General features: G+C 41.6%; 1 protein-coding gene and 1 long non-coding RNA gene across 29 annotated transcripts in view; one reads left to right on the top strand and one right to left on the bottom strand.

Moving 5' to 3' along the window:
* Positions 1–12,845, top strand: part of CD84 (CD84 molecule) — a 45,632-nt gene extending 32,787 nt beyond the window's left edge. For 2 of the 28 annotated variants that reach the window (XR_011247742.1, XR_011247767.1), the window contains 8 exons: positions 1,690–1,941; positions 2,338–2,451; positions 2,577–2,699; positions 3,290–3,322; positions 5,192–5,289; positions 6,194–6,256; positions 7,915–8,103; positions 10,349–12,845. Coding sequence is in view for 10 of the 28 variants with exons in the window: in XM_069545920.1 (XP_069402021.1) it covers positions 1,690–1,941; positions 2,338–2,451; positions 2,577–2,699; positions 3,290–3,322; positions 5,192–5,289; positions 6,194–6,256; positions 7,915–7,980 (749 nt within the window). In the remaining 18 variants the exon portion in view is untranslated. Of the gene's footprint in view, positions 1–1,689; positions 1,942–2,337; positions 2,452–2,576; positions 2,700–3,289; positions 3,323–5,191; positions 5,290–6,193; positions 6,257–7,914; positions 9,294–10,348 lie in introns of those variants that run through there. The other 26 variants (XR_011247745.1, XR_011247769.1, XR_011247744.1 and 23 more) reach the window with 23 other exon arrangements.
* On the bottom strand, positions 1,662–22,048 carry LOC138416607 (uncharacterized). The gene is made up of 3 exons (XR_011247783.1): positions 21,709–22,048; positions 3,627–3,818; positions 1,662–2,841 (listed from the first exon to the last, which is right to left on the bottom strand). It is a non-coding gene; the product is annotated as an uncharacterized lncRNA (long non-coding RNA).
* Positions 22,049–26,731: the final 4,683 nt, after the last annotated feature.

Raw genomic sequence — 26,731 nt, 5'->3', positions numbered from 1 at the left:
ACTCTTCCTGGAAGAAGGCATGGCAACGTACTCCAGTATTCTTGCCTGGAGAGTCCCATGGACAGAGAAACCTGCTGGGCTACAGTCCACAGAGTCACAAAGAGTACAAGCATGCACAAGAGACTCTTAGAACCAGAATTTCTGATTAGGTTGGAATCAAAGACTTTACAGCTCTTACTTCCCATTTTGTACATCCTCACAGGTACAAACAAATGGTTTCTGTCTCTACACTGCCAAATTTATTGCTTTTACAGACTCTACGTTAATTAGAAAGTTATGTGCCAGTTCCTTCCTCTATTCCCTCCCTCACATGGCAATAGTGCAGGGACAAACCACATCACAGCAGATTTGCCAAGAATGAACTAAACTTATAAACTCTGAATATGGTCCTTTTCTTGTCTCCTGGCAAAGAATCTTTCCTGTACTTCTTCCAGCTCCAGATCTAGTTATTGCATCAACTTACATATAATTGGTTTTTTCATAATCCTTTACACCTAAAACTTTTATCATTTACCTTTTGATTGCTTTAGTAAAAACATTTTTTGAAATGAACTTTTAAAGAGGTTTGAACTTTTTCATCATAAGCACTTTAAAACAAATAAATGAAAAAAAAAGAAAATACACATTCACCAGAAAACAGAGCCGAACAAAAATGTTTAAAGATTGTTTCATACAGTAGCGTGCTGATAAATTTTCAACTAGTTGTTAATGATGTGTGTGTCTGTATGCACACACTATAAACTGTATTGACATAAAGGAGATGTGGCGCACAACTGTATAAGTGATAATATACAATAGTCTTTATTGTAAATTCCATATAGCCAGTTGTTCTCACAGAATATGCTTTCACTGGTTTTCGCTGAGCATTTATATCCCTAGCCAACATGTGGTTGCAACTGATGAATGAACCAACGTGAAAATGGATGAACACAATCAACATAAATATTGGTTGATATTTTAATTTAAGCTTACTAATAAGAAAAAAGTGATTCAGCAAAGACACATGTATTGGAACTTCATTTGTTCATCAATGATGTGAGCAACTTCTTTGCTGAACTGGATAATGGTTCTCAAATTCTGGAAGAATATTTCTGACTTTTTCTGTGCTATTCACAATGTAAAGTCTTCAATTTTGTTTGTTTGTTTAATCTGCTTTAGAACCTTCTCCTCCGTTGCTTTAAGTCTGGAGCGACAATCGGGAAAGCAATAAATCAAGCCCTAGTTTGCAGCATTTGCCAGTTCCTTTGATGTAAATACTCCATCTATGGCTGATTTTAAGTCATGCAGAGTTGGGAAGACGTTTTACATCATTACAAGGGATAAATATGATAGGTATAAACAACTCCTAGAGCATAGATAAGAGTAAATTGGGACTTCCCTATTGGTCTAACAGTTAAGACTCCACTCTTTTACCGCAGGGGGCATGGGTTTGATCCCTGGCTGGGACACTAAGATCCCTCATGGCACTGCCAAAAAAAAAAAAAAAAACAAATAAAAAAGTAAATTTTCCAAAAACATTAGAAAGTGATGAGTTTTGAGGATTGACTAGCTTTGTTATTAATAAAATGTACTTCAGTGTAAGTTTTTAACAACCCTCATGAAAATGACAGAAAATTTAATAGTTGACTCCCTCAGGCTGATATAGGTCATCTCCAGCTTACCAGTGGCTCATGTGTTTTCTCCTCACAGGTCGTCTTGGGAAGCCAAAAATTACTCAGAGTTTCGTGACATCTGTGAACAGCACCTGTAATGCCACACTGATGTGCTCTGTGGATAAAGAAGAAAAGAATGTGACATACAGTTGGAGTCCACGAGGGGAAGCGGGCAATGTTCTTCAAATCTTCCAGACCCCTGACAACCAAGAGGAGACTTACACATGTACAGCATGGAATCCTGTCAGCAACAATTCTGACTCCATCTCTGCCCAGCAGCTCTGTACAGGTAACCAAGCATCTCTGTCCATCTCTCCTGAAGTCTCAAAATTCACTCTGACCTGCTGCAAGGCCTGAATCTGGTCCAAGTTCTCCAGAGGAGGTGCTTTCTTTATGCCATGGCTGGACCCAATGTCCTTCTCCTCCCAGTAAGCCCCAGAAAAGAGTCCAAAGCCTTCTGGGAGATGCCAGGCATTTCAGGGTATTCTGAGGCAGTCCCCACTCAGCTGTCTGATTCAGTTTCTGATCTTGACCTTTAATAGCGGCCAGTACAATTTTCCTTGTAGCTTTGGCACTCCTCTGGAGGGCACCTAGTATGGATAGTGCTCTTGAATGTGGACAAGCTTGCCTAACTTCTCTGGCCCATTTCCTGAGAGTCAAGTCTCATTGCATCTTCTGTTTTCAGACATCACAATGAGCCCCCATATTCACCGCACTGGACTGATGAGTGGGCTGGCTGTGCTTTCTCTGCTTATAATCATTCTTTCAGTGGTTTTGTTCCTTTTGTGCAAGAAAGAAGGTAGGATTTTCTCACGAGGTAAATGTAGAAATGTACCTTTGTTTTTCCTGGGATTGAAGTCAGTTATCCAAGGTGGGGTGGAAATGTCCTTTGTTCCAGGGATTTAGTCTTTCTATACTCCTCAGTGCTCCATCTTACCATCTCCCAGAAAGACGGCCCCGATTACTATATTCTGAATGGTCTTCCAAACATGTTTCTGGGATCAGCAGGATGCCATGGGTCCAGAACTTGGGTCCAAGTTTGCGTGAGTAAGTAACTGTTAGTTGCTTAGTCATGTTTGACTCTTTGCAATCCCATGAAGCCTGCCAGGCTTGTCTGTCCATGAAATTCTCCAGGCAAGAATAATGGAGTGAGTTGCCATTTCCTTCTCCAGGTCTCCTGTAGGGGAAACTAGAATTGGACACCTCAAGTCAAAGAGAGCCCCTGGGTTCAAGTTTAGCACTGCCATTAACAAACTGTGCTCCATGGGGCACATGTATTTACCTCTCTGACTCAGTGTTCTCACACATGAAATGAGATTTGGACTAAGTCTCCAAGGTCACTTCCAAGGTCACTTCCAATTCCACCAAAACTGTGACCTTTGAAGCTTGTCATTGAGGGACAAGTATTAGTTGTCACTAGATCCCTTTGGGTCCCTCTGGATCATTCTGTAATTGTAACCATTCTAAACTCAGAAAACCTGATCTTGGGCCCTAGGGGAGTCCACCCTCCCATTCCTCTTAACTCTGTGTCCACTCAAAATCTTCTTTACCCACCCATCATAATAGCAACCCTGGATGTAGAGAGGCTCTACCTCTGATTCCATGTTCCTGACTCTCTTTTGGGTCTGATTCCTCAGGTTCCTTCTTGAACAACTTCAGTAAGAACCCTGGTAAGTTCTCAACACTAGTTTCCCTGGATGATAATTGGAAGAGATGAGTTCACAGCAGAGTGGTGAAGCCTAAGCTTGTACTTTGCAGACAGTCTGGGGTGAAGGTCCCAGCTTGACCATTTATCTGCTACCAATTACTTTATCACTGTCTTGGTTTTCTCCATTGTAAAATACACATAAAACCAGGATGTGCAGCATATTCTTATGAAACAGATTTAATGAATTACACATATAAAGTACTTGGCCCAGTGTCTGGTACATTGTGAGTACTTAGTATTAGATACTATCTTTACAATTGACACACCTGGGCTTGGCACAGAAGGAGGCATCCCGGGGGAAGAGAGTCTGTAACATGAACTGTAGCTCAAATAGTCTCTTGATGGGGAGAAGTCACATCACCTCCTCAGGCCATAGGTAATCTTCAGGGCTCCTCAAAGAGGTATTTGTCCTCAATCCCTCACAGCCTTGTTGGAGGGATGAAGGCCTAAGTTTTCATCTGCAAATGAAATAAGAGAGAGCACTGAATCTGGTTCACTCACCAAGTCTGAGGCAGGGACTGGGACAGGACTAAACTCGGAAACACTGGATCCCTGTAATAATAGCACTCAGCCCAGACCTGTTGTCTGCAGATACGTTGGTGCTTTGGAATATGAAGGCCCCGAATTCTGGCTATCTGTTTTCAACTTGACCCTCAAATATTCTGCATTAGGAGCAAAGAAAAGCAGTACAGTGGGAGAAATGCATCTATTAGTCCATGAATTCTTAAAACATTCAGTTGTGTCTGACGTCTTTTGATCCTGTGGCCTGCAGCCACCAGATTCTTCTGTCCATGGAATTCTTCAGGCTAGAATACTGGAATGGATAGCCATTCCCTTCTCCAGGGGATCTTCCCAAACCAGAAACTGAACCCTGGTCTCCCCTTGTAGCTCAGCTGGTAAAGAATCCGCCTGAAATGCAGGAGATTCCGGTTGTATACCTGGATTGGGACAATCCCCTGGAGAAGGGATAAGCTACCCACTCCAGTATTCTTGGGCTTCCCTGGTGGCTCAGATGGTAAAGAATCTGCTTGCAATGTGGTAGACTTGGGTTTGATTCCTGGGTTTGGAAGATCCTTTGGACAAGGGCATGGCAACCCACTCCAGTATTTTTGGAGAATTCCAAGGACACAGGAGCCTGGCAGGCTACAGTTCATGGGGTCACAAAGAGTCAGACATGACTAAGCCCAGCACAGTTCCCACACTGCAGGCAGATTCTTTATTATCTGAGTCACTAGGTGAACCTTGAATTCTTAAAAGTAGGAATTCTTAAATTCCTCACACAGAGCTTGGCAGGTAGAGAGTTTAACAAATGTTTGACTCTGAATCGATCAGTCAAGTAACAAATGTGTGCGGGGTACCTCTTACATGTCTAACACTGAGGTGGTAAAAGAAAGATATGTACCAGAAGAAACCAACAGTGTGTAACTAGAGAGAATCAATCTAATTGAAAAACTAAGGCTGTCACGTGAAAGACTAGCCATATAAGGCAGTCAGTGCTAAATGCTGGAGACACTAAGGAAGACCCTGGGTGGAAAAGCTACCTTCAGTGCCCACACAGAGATTGGGGAGAATCTCTTTGTCCTAATGTGGACTGAAAAGAATTCCCACTGTGCTCTGGGTGAGACCTCACCCAGGTGTCTCCTGTACCACATGGCATCCCTAAGAAAGAGACAAGCAAGGATTCAAACATCCATCTCAAGAGGACAGGAGTCATTTAACCTCTTGGGGTTTCATTTCTTCATTTGAAAAAAAGAGAACATTAGAGTAAATCATCTCTAAAAATTCATCCACATTTTCATGTACTGTGGTTCTATGCTTGTTTATGACTCAGATGCTTCCTCAAAGAAAACAATATACACATACATCACAGTTTCAAGAAAAACCCAGGCAGCAGAGTCCAGGATCTATGATGAGATCCCCCAGTCCAAGGTAAGGTGGTGCTACTCACTGGTCTCCACCACCACCCCAGACAGGGGGTCATGGGTAGCAGCCACAGGCCAGGGGCTGGGGGTGTGGGATCCAACCAAGAAATACCATGTCAGGGAAATGATCCTTTGAGCCTCTCTATGAGGACAAGAAAGTGGCCACGTATCACCCCCTGGTAGCCTCCCAGACTTGAGACCTCATGCTTCTAATTGGGCCTGGTTCCAGGTTAGATGTCATGACTAAGAGTAAAGCACATTCCACAGGGGACCCATACCAGGGGAGCCTCTGATATGAGGTGAGAGCTTTTATGTGGCCACTGACTGGTAAATAAGTTGCTAAGGGAGTTTCAAGGACACAAAACTGAGAGAGGTCCACTTGAACTTGACTTCTTGGTCTGGCTGCAGCAGCAGCTTATTTTCCATAGGCTGATTCACTCTGTCCCACAGCCTGCCCTCACACCTTCCTTTTACCTGCCTGCCCCTCCCTCACCTCCACCCAGAACCAGGCTTCCTCATGGCATCACCTTCCTCTGTGCTTCTACCAGCCTGCTCTTCTGAAGTCTCCAAGGAGAGAAAGGGAAATTGAGGTCTGCCTGGTCAATCCAGCCCTGTACTTGGACCAATAGTTCAGCTGGGTTCATAGAGCCTATGAAAAGCTAAAATTCTGATTAAGCAAGACTCAGTCTGAACAACCAGACTGTTCTTCTTGGCTTCTGAGGTTCTTGTCCAATTGCTACCTATACCCACCCCAACTTGACCCGGATGCTCTCCACCTGGATGGAACCAAAGGTGAAGCTGGGAGAGGAAACCACTTAGTGAAAGTGAGAGCAGGGAGGGCTGATGGACAGAGGCAGAAGTAAGAGATTTGCCTGGGCTCCCTCACTGAGGGCAAGATGGGTGTTTTACAGGTGCTCCCCACCAAGGAGGAGCCAGTGAACACAATTTACTCCATGATGCAGTACTCTGATAAGGTAAAGTCTTTCTGATTTTTATCACTGTTGTCCTGTCTGTTCCAACTTTTCTTTGGCATCTTATCTAACCAAACAGGAGTAAACTGGTTCCCTTGGGACCCTGTGCTTCTCAAGATTAATTGCTGAGAGCCTTGATCTCCTTCCACACATGCACACAGCTCTGCTTCCCAGGTCCAAGGCCATTTACAAGCTGGCTTCCTTGATTGCTGTTCCCAGCTTTTCTATGAAGGAGCACCTAGGTCTCTGAACTGCAGTGTGGAAACTTCAGCCTCTAATAACATCCAGGGCCATTGCTAGCTCACAGTGTATAAATTGGAAGGCAGGTCTGCCATGCCCCAGGCAGACACAGGGCCACACCAGATGCACAGATAGGCAGGTAGAACACAGGTGGGATCCCAGTTCCCACTGGTTCCCTCAGCAGACCTTCACACTGTGCCACCTGTGCAAGCATTTGTAGTGCTCTAGTGATACTCATGTTCCCTGTGCCCCAGCATCCTTCTCTCAAATATGCAAAGAGGGAAGGCAGGTCCTGGCCTTTGACAGAACTTTCAGCTTGGGGAACCTGCTTCGGTGTTGTTATTATCTGAAAGTCTTTGTTTCCACCACAATTAGGACAGCTTTGGGGTCTCTGGGTGAATCAAACATTTTGGAAGTGTTTCTGTCGAATAGCTGAGCTAATAGGCAGGAAGCTAACCATGAAAGATAAATTTGAACCCAGATTCCTGGGGAGAAAGGGATGATAATGATAACAAGCAACGAGTGGGATGAAATATTGGGATGTCAAAATGGAATGCAAATGAATTCATGAATAAGAATTAAAAGTTGATTCTATGAGTCATCTGTAAGCTAGACAAGTCGGAAGGTCATAAGGGAACTCAATGCACAGGTCAGTTTGAATGTCAAGATAAACCAAGTGCCCTGGAGAATAAGACAGAAGGACTTTGACTTCCTCAAGGACCAAAGATGGAAGGAGAAAGAAGAAAAGGAAGAAAATGAGTGAGGAAAGGGCAGGGAGAGGGGGGTGGGGTGGGAGGGAAAGAGAAGCAAGTGAAAAGCAGGGCACCAGCATGTCTGCACCAGGATTAGAAGGAGAGTAGGAGGAAACAGAAGAAAATACACTGGAAAGTAGTAGATTTGAGGGATTAATCAGGGACTCCTGGATTGAGACATCTCATAGTAAACTCTCTACCCAAGTTGGTTGGCAATTACTAGTTTGGTTAGTACGTAATTTAAAACCTAGGACTCCCTGAGCCAGTTGAAGAGTTGTCTGCAGTATTCTAAGTAAATACTTAGAATTAGTGAAAGTGACTCACCACTACATATAAGCCAAGGTGAAGTTACTGGGGTAAAGGAGAAATGAAGACTTAACTAGGAACAAGGAAGGCAGGTCACATGAGCCTGAATGTCGCTTCAAGCTTATAATCAAAATCAATGGAGATACCCACATTCCCACCTGCTGTTTTTTCTGAGTTAAGAGCGCTTCCAAATGGAGTGACTGGAACAGAGGTGAGGGACTCAGCAAAGGGCAAGATCCTGCTACCCACAGAGTACCCCAGAACCAGGGAAATCTAAGATGTCTTTCTAAAGGCTCCCTGTGGGACTGGAAATCCCAAGCAGTGCCTTTAAGTCAGCATTTCCCTCTTCTCCCTTTTATACAGATGGAGAAAACCAGCACTCAGAACAGCAAACCGCTTGGGACTTCATGCTATGAAATTGTGATCTAGGTTTCCAGATGGAATTCTCCCCACAGAAACTGAGCTGCAACCACACATACTGGCAGATGATCCAGACCTAGACTTGCTCTGCCCAGATCTTACCCAGAGATTACAGATCACCAGATTCCAAATGTAAGCAAAGAAGGAGACACTCTGTTGCTGGGCATAACTTGTACTGAAATAGACAAATGCATCATGCCCTTTCTAAGATGCCTCACTTCCTAACAAATAGCAAGGCAGATCCCTTGGCACAGTGCTTCTCATCCTTCTTCACACTGCAACACATGGAGAAAATAATTTTTATGATAAAATGGAATAAACAATCAAGATTGCTCATGGCTGGAGGCTGTATATGACTGGAGGAGATGACTCTTCCCAGCAACCTCATATGTGGAGGATCAATATTTACACACCTGTAACCTGCCATGACACACCACTTAAGAGCCTCTGTTCACACTCAATATATGGGAGAAGCCCTGGTGCATGGCCTCACCCAGACCCCTACACCTTGGGCAGATAAGCCTCTCATTCAAGTGCATGACTTGATATATAGAGTGTGGACTGCATTTCAGGCTCTGTTTGTCCCTTTGCCTGCAAACATTTGTTCAGGGTATACCTGGCTGGACCAGCCCAACCCTATATCACTGTGTGGCATGGAAAGATGTCAGAGCCGTGGGTCTCAGCTGTGCAGACACACTCTTCCAATGGAGTGTTGGAACATGTTCTTTCTGTAAGGACTAGACTTCTGGGGCATTTTTCTTTAGACTCCACTTCAGGAACCACATATTTTTTTTATGGCTAAGTTTTCCTTCTGTATCCCTCTGTAATGGTTCATTTTGTGTGTCAACTTAACTGGGGCATGGGTTGCCCAGATATTTGGTTAAGCATTATTCAGGACGTGAGTGTGAAGGATGAGATAAGCATTTGAATTGATACACCTTGTAAAGCAGATTAATCCTCCCCTCCACGTGGGGGGCATCATCAAATCAATTGAAAATCTGAATATAAAAAAAGGCAGAGTAAGGGAGAATCTATTCTCTCTCACTGCCTGACTGTCTTTGATCTGAGACATTAGCCTTCTGCCTTGCATTTGGACTGGAACTTCCACCATCAGCTTTCCTGGTTCTCAGGCCTTTCAACTCAGACCTCTTCAGCTTGCTTACAGATCTTAGAATTTCTCAATCTCTGTAACCACATGAGTCAATTCCTTTATAGCTATTTCCTATAGTTCTGTTTCTCTACAAAACCAAACTAAGATACACTCCAAACTGCCTCATCATGAAAAAGAAGGCATCTCCAATAAAGCCATTCTCCAAAGGGAATTCAGTTCAGTTCAGTCACTCAGTCGTGTCCAACTCTTCGCAATCCCATGGACCACAATGCGCCAGGCCTCCCTGTCCATCACTAACTTCCAGAGTTTACTCAAATGCATCTCCACTGAGTCGGTGATGCCATCCAACTATCTCCTCCTCTGTCATCCCCTTCTCCTCCTGCCCCCAATTCCTCCCAGCATCAGAGTCTTTTCCAATGAGTCAACTCTTCACATGAGGTGGCCAAAGTACTGGAGTTTCAGCTTTAGCATCATTCCTTCCAAAGAACACTCAGGGCTAATCTCTTTTAGAATGGACTGGTTGGATCTCCTTGCAGTCCAAGGGACTCTCAAGAGTCTTCTCCAACACCACAGTTCAAAAGCATCAAGTCTTTGGCACTCAGCCTTCTTCACAGTCCAACTCTCACATCCATACGTAACTACTGAAAAAACCATAGCCTTGACTAGACGGACCTTTGTTGGTAAAGTAATGTCTCTGCTTTTTAATATGCTGTCTAGGTTGGTAATAACTTCCAAGGAGTAAGTATCTTTTAATTTCATGGCTGCAATCACCATCTGCAGTGATTTTGGAGCCTAGAAAAATAGTCAGCCACTGTTTTCACTGTTTCCCCATCTATTTGCCATGAAGTAATGAGAGAAGGCAATGGCACCCCACTCTGGTACTCTTGCCTGGAAAATCCCATGGATGGAGGAGCCTGGTAGGCTGCAGTCCATGGGGTCGCTAAGAGTCAGACACGACTGAGTGAATTCACTTTCACTTTTCACTTTCATGCATTGGAGAAGGAAATGGCAACCCACTCCAGTATTCTTGCCTGGAGAATCCCAGGGACAGGGGAGCCTGGTGGGCTGCCGTCTATGGGGTCGCACAGAGTTGGACACGACTGAAGCGACTTAGCAGCAGCAGCAGCAGCAATGGGACCAGATGCCATGATCTTAGTTTTCTGAATGTTGAGCTTTAAGTCAACTTTTTCACTCTTCTCTTTCACTTTCATCAAGAGGTTCTTTAGTTCTTCTTCTAACTACTCAGCTATATTTCTGGCATTTTAGGGAAACCCAGACATCAAAACAAAAGACATTGAAGGAAGCAGTCATTCTCCAGAGGGAACTTGGGAGATGATGATATACATTATGAAACTGTGTCCACCCCAGTTACTAAGGCTTAGCCCAGAGAGTGGTGGAGTTCAAGCTATGGTTAGTGACCCTCCCTCTTCCCCTAAGTGGAACTTTCAGGTAAGCATTTGAAAAATTGTTTTCCTCATGTATTAACAAGAATAACCAGCTAAATCCTAAACCACCATGAACAATCCCAGTCTCAATAGCAGAAAGGAACTGCTTTTAGGCAGAATGAAGGTGTTAGTCCCCATTAATGGGCCCATAGAATCATCTAGCCCTGACTGTCATCATCACTGTGTTGGGGGCTTCAAGATCTCCAAAGTGTAAGATGAACATGATGTCTGACTTGGTCTAACTACAGCAGAAACACTACAGTTAAATCCTGAACTACATGCTACAGGGGGTGGCGTCACCTAACACAGTTAGAAGAGACCTCATAGAGGAAATGAAGCTGAAGTTGGACCTCAAGGTATGGATGGGATTTGACAGAGAATGAAGAAGGCAGAAGGCATCCAAGTGAGGAAGGCATAGAGAAAGAAAACAACAGGATCTGTGTCATGTATTTTGGGTACCTCCCCAGATACACCATGTATGATTGCAGTCCCTTGCCTATGTGTGGCATAGTGCTCAGCTGGAATGTATGGCCCCATCCCTTATTCATTTATACATCCTTCAATACCCAGCTCAAATATCACCTTATCTATGACGCTTTCCCTAGTCAAATTAACTATGGTTCTTTTTGCACTCCTTTCCCCACCCCTATGGTCTTTCTGTCACTAAAACTCATTTCATTTCATTCTACCTTACAGTATAGATAATTGTTTGTTTCTTTATGTATTGTTCATTACTTAAAGGCAAGGCCCACGACTTCATGATGATGAAGAGGTGATCATGAGACATATTAGCTTTATTCATCTCTGCATCTATCATCTGCCAACATGGTGCCTTGTACCTTACTTTATGAGCTATAAATGCTGTTGAATAGAATTTAAAGTGATCAGCTAGCTTGAAAAAAGTGTATATATTGGAAGTACTGATGGATAGAAACCAGTAAGCATAGTGAAATCAAATCACAGCAAGCACTAAATATCAGCATGAAAACATCAGAGGCTATTCCCAGTACAGGGGCATTTGGAGGGAAAAGATTTTCAGAGTTAGACAGATCTTCTAAGACATCAAGTAAAGCAATGAACCAGGTGTAAGGCAGTCACCCTAGGGAAGGGTATGGAAGAAGAAATGAGACGTAGTCCTAAAGGCTGGAGAAGTTCCAAAGTCACACTGAATAAGATATTTTTTCCTAAAATAAAAGTACTTCTTTATGTGAGTTGACAGATCACTCATGAACATATTCATTCTGTAACTGCTGCCCCTGCCTCTCCCTGGTGTGCTTACTCAGCCATGTTCTTAGTATTCTAATTCCCCAGTAGAAAGTAAGGGTTGGGGGAGAAAGGAAAGAAGGAATGAAGGGGAAAGAAAGGAAGAAAGAAAGATGAAGGGAGGAAGGAAGAAATGAAAGAACTAAAATAAGAGTTCCTTAGGTGCCAGGAGCCAGCATGGGGAATCCCGCGCACGGCAAAGATCATGAGGAAGGGGGCCTGACAAAATGCAAAGGCAGGATCAGGCCTCAGCCCGCCCCCCTGCCCCGGATTTTCTCAAGCATCTACCCCCAGAACCAAAATCTGTCTGCTTTACTATATTATGCCTTTCACCAATTCCTCTGACATTAACAGGGGGCTATTCCCCACCACCTTTTTCTGGAAAAAGTTAGCTTAGAGCTCCAGCTAACAGTCTCCTGCATATAAAAGGAGTGTCTCAGCTCAAACCCCTCTGGTAGCTTTCTAATTTGCCTGACAGGTCTGGCTGGACCTTTTACAACTGCGCATGTGATTGCTCACAGCCTCCCCAACGTGAGAGGCACAGGAAGCTTAAAACATCCTAGGAATGTAGGGGCTTCTGAGGAGTTGAAATCATTAGAATAGGACTGATTAAGGGTTTCATTGTTGAGCCAATACTTGCTGCCAAGTTTGCATATCTTTTATTTGTTGATATAGTTAGTATATAGAAAAAACAAGTAGCAATGTAGATCTTTGAGTTAAGTACCTTCTTTGTTATAACCCATTGCACCTTTGTTCTACAGGAATGTAACTTTATTTAGCGCTTTGATGGTGATGCAGATTAAAGAAAAACACTTCAGGGAAAATGAGATTAACATTCATTAAGGAAGAGAGCCATAAAGTGTTAACAGGCCTCTTGGCCAGAAGATAATGTAAATCACCTGAGACCTTTTGTATATGGAAAGATATGCAGAAAGAAAACCTGGTATCGATAAGGGTCAGGACTGCTGCCCCTGCATGACTCTGTATCCTCCATTATGTAAAACTTAGGGTATATAAGCACCTTTTGAAAATAAAGTTATGGGGTTTTTGCACAAGCTTGGCCTCCCCCGTGTCATCTCTTTCTTTCTCTCTCTCTCTCTCTCTCTCTCTCTCTCTCTCTCTCTCTCTCTCTCTCTTCTCCCTCTCCCTCCCTCTCTTTTTCAGGCTGATCCCTTGGAACGCAGAGGCTCTCTGTGTCTACTTATTTGCCCGGGCTTCTAAGACCCATGCGAGAGGGAGCCCAAGGTGGGGCACCCTCCGCTATTCAAGAGGGTGTCTGTGGCCTAACGTAGACGGTGCAAGTTTCTTGTCTTGAGACTTTATTAGCTTTCCATGTAAACCAAGGAATATCAGTCTCTTTTCTCCTCTATTTTTTCACTACATTATTCTCTTCTAATCTCTCTTTAAATTTCTAATTAATCTCTCTTCGCTGACACCGTCCCCACTTCGAATTCCCTGGATCCACCGAGGCTGGACCCCGGCACTTAGGTCTTCCCAGGAGAACAAACCTAGGTGCACAGAAATTATTCAAGTGACTTTTGGGACTCATGAGCACCGTGTTTGGTTCTTTCCTATGAATCTTCTGATTTATGAAGGCATAAGCTACTCACCCCATTCCCAATCAGTTCTCAGATTATCCTTCTGTAATATGAATGTGATCTTATTTTCCCCTTCACATCTTTCCACATAAGCTATATTATGACCAACAGGTCTATAAAATCAAAGTATTCTTTCAGTGGAACAGAATCTTTACATTTTAACTGGTAGAAAATTGCTTTACAATGTTGTTTTGGTTTCTCCCATGCAGCAACATGAGTCAGTCATAATTATATACATCCTTTCCCTTTTAAGCCTCCCTCCCCTTTACCTATCACACTCCTCCAGGTCATCATAGAGCTCCAACTGGGATCCCTGTGTTATACAGCAACTTCCCACTAATTACCTCTTTTACATATGATAGTGTATATACGTCAATGCTACTTTCTCAATCCGTCCCATCCTTACCTTCCCCCACTATGCCCACAAGTCCGTTCTCTGCTAGGTTCATCAGTACCACTTTTCTAGATTCCATATATATGTGTTTATGTAAGGTATCCGTATCAGATACTTGTATCAGACCAAGATGTGCCAGGTTTTTTTTGTTTGTTTTTGTTTTTTTTTTTTTTTTTTTTTAGTGTACTTTGAAATTGAAATCTCAGGGGCAGAGGCCTCTAGTGAAAGCAGTAGTAAGGCAATACATTTCCTCTCAAGTCACCATGGGCATTTTACCAGGGAGAAAAAGTGAAAAATGCTGCAGATTTTTCTGCATGCCTCTCAGAAAAAGAGAGTGAAGCTGATTTTAAATGAAAAAAAATTTAAAGCTATAAAACATTATTAACTGCACAGCCCACAAGAGAAGAGTTTTACTGGGTGACTTCTGGAAAGTGGGCACAGGAAGAAGCCTGGCTGGTCCAGGCTACGTCAACAGAGAGCACTTCTCATGTTCCTCCTGGAAAATAGAAGTGACTGGACTATATTTTCTTCAAGATACATTTCTTTCCTTCTATTAGGCTTTTCCCTGAATTTCTCTTGATTTGTAAACATTTTCTCTCATGTAACTTCTGACTGTAAAATGAAGCTTAAGGACATAATAGGAAGAGGTATAATGAATGGTCACAAATGTGGTCTCTGATGCTAGAGTACCTGGGTTTGAATCCTGGTTTCTTGTTTTAACCTCTCTGTGCGTCAATTTGCCCATCTGTAAAATTGGGATAGTACTGGCTCTCACCGTGTAGGATTGATGTGAAGATTAAATGAGGTATTCCATGCCTGCACACAGTAAAGCCCTGGATCATTATATTATCTGTTATTATAGGCCTGAAACCATTACAAGATGCTAAAACCAAAGTTAGAAAGGTCCATGCAACAGAAATATATCTGATATTGTGCTAAATTAACTTTGTATATCAAACTTTTAACTCTTAACCCTCCTAGATAAAGATCTGCTCCTATTGTTTCATTTACCACACCACATCCTAATTACCTGATAGCTTACCTGTCTCAACTAGTGAGAGAACAGGGGCTATGTCTGAATAATAGTGAAGGAAATGAAGAGCTACTTAGTGCAGGGAGCCTATAATATATAGCTGATAGCTTATTTTGTATATTAACTGCTACACTGGATGCTGTAAAGTAGAAATTAATTCTTCTAGTTTACATTAAAGCTAAGGGAATAAAAATCTTAGCAAGGATTTGAACTTAGGACTTCTTGTCACCAACAGCCATTCTGGACTCTACCATGAGAATGAGTAGAGTCCATACTTGGACTCTACCATACTGCCTGCTCTGGATTCCCAACACCTGACAATTTGCCTCAGGTATACCCCACACCTGGTACTTTGACACATAATAGGTGGTCCACAAATATTTGTTGAATGAATATGTAATATTCATATAATGATATTTTATATAACATATAATGTTATTTTAGAGATACTAAAATTGCAGCTCCATGTAAATGTGTTCACATATTAATTCTGTTGTTCTCTGGATAACCACTCAATTTCATTTGGGAAACACCCACTAAAGAAGCTTGGATAAAAACCATGCCTGCATAGTGGGCAGAACTGGTTTCCTAGAAAACAAGGAATTCAGGTGTTAAGCATTTCTGATGAGTTGTTACAAAATGAGAGAGATACAGTGTAAATTTGCACTATTTATGCCACAAGAAAAACAGAAACGAAAGAGGTCAGAATTAGGGAGTTGTGCTACACTATATCATGGTTAAGAAACAGCTACACACCTTGAGATTTTAATGATCTGCAGTCCAAGTGTGAGGAGACCTTGATGGTTGTTCAAATCAGATTAAAGTGTAAATACATTTTGACAAAGACCATTAGTAAAAGTCTTGAAGTTCTGATTTGAGGAAGCAGAGTAATGACTAGTACATTCTCTAGAGACTTGTAGACTTTGAGAAATTTATTTAGAAGAATGTATAAACAGAACCACTCTTTCTTTGAATGATAATTACTGTCATCGCTCTTGCTGGCTGATTGCCCAGTCAGTTTTGAATAGCTTTGCACAAGGTTCCGGGTTTGGATGAATCAACTCTGGGATCTGAAAGTGGTCATATCTTTGCAACTGAGAAATTTTTCTTATGAGATCGTATTGTAGACAAATAATTGCATAAATTATCTGTCAAGGAATTTTTTCAAATACACATAATCACAATGATTAATTTATAATATATATTTCCAACTATTTATGGATCATTCCTGCAAGGATGTCAGAAATCACCTTAAATTCAGTGTGCCCCCAAATTGAACTCACAGATCTTTCCTCAGCCTCCCCAATTTGCTTTCAGTCTGTTTTCCCTGTGCCAGTTAATGACCTACCAAAATCATAATAGCTGACAATTATTGAGTGCTTACTATGTACTATTCCCACCCTGCTGTTTTATATATATTCACTCATTTAAAGCCCATAAGAAATATAAAAACTTATCTACCCCAAAGAAAATGCAGCCATCCTCCACTTTGCAAATTAAGAAATTGAGTCACAGAAAGGCTAGGCAATTCAGACAAGCAAATATTAAAAGCTAGAAATCAATTCCTAGCCTTCCAATTCCAAGGGCTGTGTCCTGAATTGCTGTTCTTCGCTGCTCTACCCATCATCAGCTACCAAAAGCAGAGAGCTCTTTTATCTTTGTCTTCTTTCTTTCCTCTTATCACCTCAACTTCCCTGCTATATCTAATCAGCTGTTAGGTTTTGTCAGTTCCAGCTCCTTTCTATGGCTCCTCTCAACCACGTCCCCTCAATGTGTCTAATCTTCAAACACATTCTGTCTCTCCATCTCAGTCTCTCAGTTCATTCCTTTAACATTGATTACCTGGGCTGCTATCACAAAAAGAGCAATTTTTCTATTGTAAAACAAGGAACTTATCACTTCATTTTCCTGTAGGACCTCACTTCTTAGCAATCTGACCCATAGAGAGTTTCCAGGCCCCTCTCCTGCCTTTTCTCTAGCTCCAGCCACACAGAAATATCATGGATCCATGAACATATCAAATCCTTTCCCACTCCCATGCCTTTGCCCATGCTGCGTCCTCCACTTGAAATGCCTTTCTCTCCCTTCTATCTCTGGCTCTTTCATATTTCAAGGATCAGACCAAGTATCCTCTATTTCTGTAGCCTTCTAAAACTTCCCATGCATGCATGCTAAGTCACTTCAGTCATGTGCAACTCTTTGCAACCCCATGGGCTGTAGCCTGCCAGACTTCTCTGTCCATGGGATTTTCCAGGCAAGAATATTGGAGTGGGTTTCCATTTCCTTCTCCACTAAAACCTCCCACCCAAAGCTAAATATATAGCTTCCTGTTTACACTCCTATAACATTTAGTACATAAGTGCATAAAGGTAACATTTATCATATTCTATGATAATTATATAGCAGTGGCATTTTCTCAACTATGTTCCCAGCTGGCCAATAAGTTGTTTTGGCTCAGAAGACTTTCTTCTCTTCTTTGTGTCTGCAGTACCTAATTAACCTTGGATCCTTAAAAAAAAGGAATTAAATTAGTTAACTGATTAATACAAACATGAAGATTATGCTCACCAGTGCCAGCCTCATTAGTATAGTGGTGAGTAGCCCCATTTGTTATGCAGGAGACTGGCATTCAATTCCCCAGTAGGGAGGCAACACACCCTTTGAGGCTTCCCTGGTGGCTCAGATGGTAAAGAATCCACCTTCAATGAGGGAGACCTGGGTTCAATCCCTGGGTTGGGAAGATCCCCTGGAGGAGGGCATGGCAACCCACTCCAGTATTCTTGCTTGGAGAATCCCCATGGAGAGGAGCCTGGTGGGCTACAGTCCATGGGGTCACAAAGAGTCAGACACGACTGAGTGACTAAGCACAGTACACATGCTCACTAGCAGTAAATGTTACCTAAGCCTATTTCAGAAGCTACATGCCATGATTGTAACAGGGTATCTTATCTTTTCTCCGTGTCATCTTTTATTTCTTGCTTTTGTAAATTTCCATTAATAAAATTATTTACACATTGCAAGTGCCTAAGAAATGAGACCACAGGCTTTATTTCAACAAGTAAACAGAAAAAGTATGTGATGATGCTTTTATTCTTTTATTATCTTTGTTTTTCACAGGAAAAGAGATAAAGTAAGTAGCTAAAGTAGCAAATGTTCTATTAACAATATGACAAAGGCTCTGTACAGCTGAGAACTCAGACCCTGAGGAGACATAAAGGCACCTTGGGCTGAGGTGAATTCAGAAAGAGAATAGCAAAAGTGAAGTTGGATGCAAGAGACATGACCAAGATCCTGCGACAGGTTGGAAAATCAGGAGACAGGGTACCAGAAACAAGTAACCAGAGTGTAGCAGAGGCATATGGCTAGAGATGGAGCAGGGAGCTCTGCCTTGATCATCCTAGAAACAGAGAAATTGGGCACTTAGTCACATGTTTGGGGCCCATCTCCCTCTAGGACAAAAGTATGTCTTATTCATCTTTCCACTAAAAGCACTCATCACAGAAGCCATTGCCTCAGTTCAGTTCAGTTGCTCAGTCTTGTCTGACTATTTGCAACCCAATGAACTGCAGCATGCCAGGCCTCCCTGTCCATCACCATCTCCCGGAGTTCACCCAAACTCAAACCATCGAATCAGTGATGCCATCCAGCCATCTCATCCTCTGTCATCCCCTTCTCCTCCTGCCCCCAATTGCTCCCAGCATCAGAGTCTTTTCCAATGAGTCAACTCTTCGCATGAGGTGGCCAAAGTACTGGAGTTTCAGCTTTAGCATCATTCCTTCCAAGGAACACCCAGGGCTGATGTCCTTTAGGATGGACTTGTTGGATCTCCTTGCAGTCCAAGGGACTCTCAAGAGTCTTCTCCAACACCACAGTTCAAAAGCATCAATTCTTTGGTGCTCAGCTTTCTTCACAGTCCAACGCTCACATCCATACATGACCACAGGAAAAACCATAGCCTTGACTAGATGGACCTTTGTTGGCAAAGTAATGACTCTGCTTTTGAATATGCTATCTAGGTTGCTCATAACTTTCCTTCCAAGGAGTAAGTGTCTTTTAATTTCATGGCTGCAATCACCATCTGCAGTGATTTAGGAGCCCAAAAAAATAAAGTCTGACACTGTTTCTACTGTTTACCCATCTATTTGCCATGAACTGATAGGACCAGATGCCATGATCTTCGTTTTCTGAATGTTGAGCTTTAAGCCAACTTTTTCACTCTCCTCTTTCACTCTCATCAAGAGGCTTTTGAGTTCCTCTTCACTTTCTGCCATAAGGGTGGTGTCATCTGCATATCGGAGCTTATTGATATTTCTCCTGGCAATCTTGATTCCAGCTTGTGCTTCTTCCAGCCCTCCGTTTCTCATGATGTACTCTGCATAGAAGTTAAATAAGCAGGGTGGCAGCATACAGCCTTGACGTACTCCTTTTCCTATTTGAAACCAGTCTGTTATTCCATGTCCAGTTCTAACTGTTGCTTCCTGACCTGCATATAGGTTTCTCAAGAGGCAGGTTAGGTGGTCTGGTATTCCCACCTCTTGAAGAATTTTCCACAGTTTATTGTGATCCACACTGTCAAAGGCTTTGGCATAGTCAATGAAGCAGAAATAGATGTTTTTCTGGAACTCTCTTGCTTTTTCCATGATCCAGCAGATGTTGGCAATTTGATCTCTGGTTCCTCTGCCTTTTCTAAAACCAGCTTGAACATCTGGAAGTTCACGGTTCATGTATTGCTGAAGCCTGGCTTGGAGAATTTTGAGCATTACTTTACTAGCATGTGAGATGAGTGCAATCGTGCAGTAGTTTGAGCATTCTTTGGCATTGCCTTTCTTTGGAATCGGAATGAAAACTGACCTTTTCCAGTGCTGTGGCCACTGCTGACTTTTCCAAATTTGCTGGCATATTGAGTGCAGCACTTTCACAGCATCATCTTCCAGGATTTGAAATAGCTCAACTGGAATTCCGTCACCTCCACTAGCTTTGTTCATAGTGATGCTTTCTAAGGCCCACTTGACTTCACATTCCAAGATGTCTGGCTCTAGGTGAGTGATCACACCATCATGATTATCTGGGTCATGAAGATCTTTTTCATACTGTTCTTCTGTGTATTCTTGCCACCTCTTAATATCTTCTGCTTCTGTTAGGTCCATACCATTTCTGTCCTTTATTTTGCCCATCTTTGCATGAAATATTCCCTTGGTAGCTCTAATTTTCTTGAAGAGATCTCTAGTCTTTCCCATTCTGTTCTTTTCCTCTATTTCTTTACATTGATTGCTGAGGAAGGCCTTCTCATCTCTCCTTGCTATTCTTTGGAACTGCATTCAGATGCTTATATCTTTCTTTTTCTCCTTTGCTTTTTGCTTCTCTTCTTTTCACAGCTATTTGTAAGGCCTCCCCAGACAGCCATTTTGCTTTTTTGCATTTCTTTTCCATGGAGATGGTCTTGATCCCTGTCTTCTGTACAATGTCATAAACCTCATTCCATAGTTCATCAGGCACTCTATCTATCAGATCTAATCCCTTAAATCTATTTCTCACTTTCACTGTATAATCATGAGGGATTTGATTTAGGTCATACCTGAATGGTCTAGTGATTTCCCCTACTTTCTTCAAATTAAGTCTGAATTTGGCAATAAGGAATTCATGATCTGAGCCACAGTCAGCTCCTGGTCTTGTTTCTGCTCACTGATAGAGCTTCTCCATCTATGGCTGCAAAGAATATAATCAATCTGATTTTGGTGTTGACCATCTGGTGATGTCCATGTGTAGAGTCTTCTCTTGTGTTGTTGGAAGAGGGTGTTTACTATGACCAGTGCCTTCTCTTGGGAAAACTCTATTAGTCTTTGCTCTGCTTCGTTCCATACTCCAGGGCCAAATTTGCCTGTTACTCCAGGTGTTTCTTGCCTTCCTACTTTTGCATTCCAGTCCCCTGTAATGAAAAGGACATCTTTTGGGGGGTATTAGTTCTAAAAGGTCTTGTAGGTCTTCATAGAACCATTCAACTTCAGCTTCTTCAGCATTACTGAAGCATAGACTTGGGGCATAGACTTGGATTACTGTTATTGAATGATTTGCCTTGGAAATGAACAGAGATCATTCTGTCATTTTTTAGATTGCATCTAAGAACTGCATTTCAGACTCTTTTGTTGACCATGATGGCTACTCCATTTCTTCTAAGGGATTCCTGCCCGCAGTAGTAGGTATAATGGTCCTCTGAGTTAAATTCACCCTTTCCAGTCCATCTTAGTTAGCTGATTCATATATTGTCGATGTTCACTCTTGCCATCTCCTGTTTGACCACTTCCAATTTGCCTTGATTCATGGACCTAACATTCCAGGTTCCTATGCAATATTGCTCTTTACAGCATCGGACCTTGCTTCTATCACCAGTCACGTCCGCAACTGGGTTTTGTTTTTGCTTTGGCTCCATCCCTTCATTCTTTCTGGAGTTATTTCTCCACTGATCTCCAGTAGCATATTGGGCACCTACTGACCTGGGGAGTTCCTCTTTCAGTATCCTATCCTTTTGCCTTTTCATACTGTTCATGGGGTTTGCAAGGCAAGAATACTGAAGTGGTTTGCCAGTCCCTTCTCCAGTGGACCACATTCTGTCAGACCTCTCCACCATGACCTGCCTGTCTTGGGTGGCCCCACAGGACATGGCTTAGTTTCACTGAGTTAGACAAGGCTGTGGTCCATGTGATTAGATTGACTAGTTTTCTGTGATTATTGTTTCAGTGTGTCTGCCCTCTGATGCCCTCTCGCAACACTTACCATCTTACTTGGGTTTCTCTTACCTTGGACGTGGGGTATCTCTTCACAGCTGCTCCAGCAAAGCGCAACCACTGCTCCTTACCTTGAACGAGGGGTATCTCCTCACCCCTGCCCCTCCTGACCTTGAACGTGGAGTAGCTCCTCTCAGCCCTCCTGCGCCTGCACAGCCACCGCTCCTTGGACGTGGGGTTGCTCTTCTACACTGCTGCCCCTGACCTCGGGTGTGGGGAAGTTCCTCCTGGCCGCCACCCCTAACCTCAGACGTGGGGTCATTGCCTAGGAGAGCTTAATAAACGTTTGTTGAACTGAGTTCAGATTGGGACCCATATATCAAGAGTAGGAAAGAAGTCCTGGAAACCACTTTCAGAGCCTGTTTCTAGGGAACTGGAGAGTAGGATTGTCTGGATCACCCACAGTGCCACTTTTTTCGATGAGGAGACTAGGTGTGGTTCTCTCAGAACTATGGGTGAAGGGCCTCAGGATGTTTTGTAAAACTTAAGTGACTTGCTAAAAGGTGATATGTGAAATAGCAAATGGAAGCTTCTAGATATGAAACCACTTCCTTTAGTCTAACTTATCAAAGAAGCTTCACATCCTTTGCTCTGAGCAACTCTGCAAATATGCTTGGGCTCCCACAGATAAATCTCTTTATCCTTTTCTTGTGGGGCTGAAATTGAACCACTACCCAGAAGAATTTCAGAGCCCTTGTGAAGGACTCTATAACAGATACAGATAATCTTGAGATTTTAAAATTTTTCGTGGTGTTTTTCTAGTGCCCTCTGAGGTTCTGGTAGATTTCATTTAATTTAATCTAAACATTAGCCTTAATCCTCTCCCTCTGTCTGAAATGCTTTATCACCCACTCCTTACCCTCACTGCCTCTAATAGACAACTTCACTTTGTTAATGCCCACTCATTCCTCAGGGCTCAGCTCAAATGTCCCTTCCTTGGGGAAGTCTTCCTACTCCTCAGACCATGTCTGATACCTGTTTTTACTCTGATTGTTTTAGATCTCTTTCTACAACAGCAGTTTTTAAACTTTGTCTTTAAATATCTCTCCTCGTGATTATTTAATTTCTCTCTTTCCCCACTAGTCTATGAGCTCCATCAGGAGGCAGATCACGTCTGATTTTGCTCATCACTTGTATCCACAATGTCTGATCCTGCATAAGTTAAAGAGAAAGTCCTCAGTGTATAATATCGTGATTAATTAGTGAAGATGCAACAGTTTGTACAGCCTTTAACTGCCTTACCTTACCTGGAATGTGACAATCCTTTGGCACGTGTCTCAGTGACAAAGCTATTTATTCCTAAATCATATTCCCTTAATAAGTTTCTAGCCTTTGGGTGGATACACAGTAGAAAAATACTGACTACTTCCTCTGCAGAAAGCATGGTTAAGGATTAGAAAACACAGAGAAGAGTTAACCTTAACAATATAGACTTAAGGCTACTAACCTTTGAAACGTGTACGTACAAGGTTGACTCTTAGCTAGTGTCTAGGAACTTGGTTTTAGGGAGATTCTACCATTTCCTAAGAGCAATTCACTGAACTTAAACTATTTATACAAACAATTTGCTGTGTGCTGAACACCTGCTTTCCTTTTTGGATTCTGAAATTTTGTACATGCTAGGAAGACAGTGACTGCTGATAAACCCCTAGAATCCTGGGCTCAGGCAAACTTCTCTAGCAGCAAACATTGTGATGACGCATGTGCTGACGTCACAGGTCACTTGAGGAATTAAGGGCAGCCTATGTGACTCCACCGGGAGAAGACTTTTGAAAGCTTGCATTTTGGTTTCTCCTGGATATCATTCTATGTACCATTCCCTTCCACTGATTTTACTTTGTATCTCTTTACTGTAATTACTCATAGCCATGAGTATAAACATATGCTGAATCCTACACATCCTCATAGTGAACCATTGAATATGAAAGTGGTCATGAAAATCCCTAACTTACCTCCTTGAATGTTTTTATAATCCATCCAACTTTTCTTCTTTCATTCACTAGTAGCTACAGTAGTCAAGCCACTATCATCTCTTACCTGGACAACAGCACTTTACCTCCTATAGTCACACTTGCCCTGATCCGACCCATTCTCTACACCAGGGGTCCCCAACCTCCAGGATCTAATGCCTGCTGATTTGAGGTGCAGATAATGTAATAATAATAGAAACAAAGTGCACAATAAACGTAATGAGCTTGAATTATCCTGAAACCATCCTACCCCCACCCTGCCCCCCACCAACCCTACCAGTCTATGGAAAACCTGTCTTCCACAAAACCCATCCTGGGTGTCAAAAGGACTTCTCACCACTGATCTACACCATAGCCAGAGTGATCTTTCCAAAACGCAAATGTGACAGTGCCATCTGGTGGCAGGCAGAACCAATAAATTGTTCTGGTATATACCTTTCCATCCACAGGAGTTCATAAGCTCAAAGTTTATAACTAGAACTTTTTTAATCAGAGAAAAAAAATGGAAAGATATTGTCATCTAACACCCCAAAAGGTACTGAGCCTAGAAGATCTTGTGAACTAGTTCTACCGCCATCAATGAGATGATAATTTCTATGTAATTTTAACTGTTTTAAAGCAAAGAAAATACTGGAAAACTTCAAAATTCACTGAGCACTATTAGTATAATTTTGATTCCAAACTACAAAAGGATGATTCCCTGAAAAGAAAAATATGGAGCAGAAATCAGCAAACTGCGTCCTATGGACAAATCCAGCCCATTAGGTATTCTTATATAGCTCATAGGTTAAGAATAGTTTTTACAGCTTTTAAAAATTGGAAGAACTCAAAAGAAGAACAAGATTTGGTAATATACAAAAATTACATGAAATTCAAAATTCAGTGTTAATAAAATTTTACTAGAACACTCCCAATACTCATTCATTTATGTATTGACTGTGACTGCTTTCATGCTATAAGAGCAAAGTGGAGTAGTTGCAATAGAGACCAAATAGACCCAAGTCTAAAATACTCACTATCTTGACCTTTACAGAAAAAATATCCTGTCATTTGTCAACTCCTTATATAAACCGGTCTTACTTGCAAATATAAATATTCAAAATCTTAATTCAAATTTTATTAAATTGAACCAAGCAAGGAATTAAAGGGAAAAAAGTACAATCAAGTATATGTTCTCTCCAAAATGCAAAAATGGTTTATCTTTAAGAAGTCTTTTTTGAAATATTGTTGATTTACAATGTTGTGCCAATCTCTGCTGTATTCAGAGATACACATATGATTAACTGATTCAGTTATACACATATGAACATTGTGTTTTTATATTCTTTTTCATCATGGTTTATCTCAGGATAGTGATTATAGTTCCTTGTGCTATACACTAGGACCCTGTTGTTCATCCATTCTAAATGTAATAATTTGCAGCTATCAACTCCAAACTCCCAGTCCATCCGTCTCCCTCCCCACTTTCCCCTTTGCAACCACAAGTCTGTTCTCTATGTCTATGAGTCTGTTTCTGTTTTTGTAGATGGGTTCATTTGTGCTACATTTTAGATTCCACATGCAAGTGATATCACATGGTATTTATCTTTCTTTTTATGACTTATTTAGTATGATAATCTCTACTTGCATCCATGTTGCTGCAAATGGCATTATTTCATTATTTTTATGGCTGAGTACTGTTCCATTGTATATATGTACCATGTCTTTATCCATTCATCTGTCAATGGACATGTAGGTTATTTCTATGTTTTGGCTATTGTGAATAGTGCTTGTATTCACATATATCTTTTTGAATTATAGTTTTGTCTTGGTATATTTCCAGGAGTGGGGTTGCTGAATCATACGGTAACTATGTTTTTTACCTTTCTGAGGAACCTCCATACTGTTTTCCATAGTGGCTGTACCAACTTACATTCCCATCAACAGTGTAGGAGGGTTCCCTTTTCTCCACACCCTCTTCAGCATTTGCTATTTGTAGACTTTTAATGATAGTCATTCTGCTTGCGTGAGGTGGTAGCTTATTGCAGTTTTGATTGCATTTTGCTAATAATTAATAATGTTAAGTATAGTTTCATGTGCCTATTGGCCATCTGTGTGTCTTCTTTGGAGAAATGTCCATTAAAGTCTTCTGTCCATTTTTCCGACTGGATTGTTTGGGGGTTTTTTTGTTGAATTGTATGAGTTGTTTGTATATGTTAGAGATTAAGCCCTTGTCTGTGGCATCATTTGCAAATATTCTCTGCCATTCCATAGATTGTCTTTTCAGATTTTTTATGGTTTGCTGTGCAAAACCTTGTAAGCTTGAGTAGGTCCTACCTGTTTATTTTTGTTTTTATTTCTATTGCCTTGATGGACAAAAGAAAACACTGGTGTGATTCATGTCAGACAATGTTTTGTCTGTGCTCTTGTCTAGGAGTTTTATGGTGTCCTGTCTTATGTTTTAGTCTTTAATCCATTTTGAGTTTGTTTTTGTGCATGGTGTGAGGGTGTGTTCTAACTTCATTGACTTACATGCAGCTGCCCGACTTTTCCAGCACCACTTGCTGAAGAATCTGCCTTTTTCCATTTTATATTCTTGCCTCCTTTGTCTAAGATTGCTTGACCATAAGTGGCTTTATTTCTGGGCTTTTGATTCAGGCCCATTTATCTGTATGTCTGTTTTTGTACCAATACCACCTGCTTTGATTACGGTAGCTTTGTAGTATTGTCTGAAGTCTGGGAGAGTTATGTCTCCTACTTAGTTGTTGTTGTTGTTGTTTTTAATGGTTCCATTCTTTTGCAAAATTTTACTTCTAAGTTTGAAGAATTCATTAACAAAAGAAACCACTTGTTATACACAAATAAACAATTTCCATTTTTTATAGAAGACTATTTAACTTAATCTCAATACTAAGTCTGGCTTTGGTACCAGGATGCTGGTGGCTTCATAGAATGTTTTTGTAACTGTTTCCTTCTCTTCATTTTTTGGAAGAGATTGAGAAGAATCTATATAAGTTCTTCTGTGTGTGTTAGATAGAATTTGACTCTGAGGCCCTCTGGTCTTGAACCTTTGTTTGAAGAAAGTTGTTTTGTTTTTTTTTTTAATTAAAGATTCTGCTTCACATCTAGTGATAAGTGTGCTCAGATTATATATTTTTTATTCAATTTTGAAGAAATGTATGTTT

The sequence above is a fragment of the Ovis canadensis genome, chromosome 1, assembly GCF_042477335.2.
Source record: "Ovis canadensis isolate MfBH-ARS-UI-01 breed Bighorn chromosome 1, ARS-UI_OviCan_v2, whole genome shotgun sequence".
NCBI classification, from domain to species: Eukaryota; Metazoa; Chordata; class Mammalia; order Artiodactyla; family Bovidae; genus Ovis; species Ovis canadensis.
Note: the sequence above shows the minus strand (reverse complement) of the source record. Positions and strands in the feature narration are given on the sequence as shown.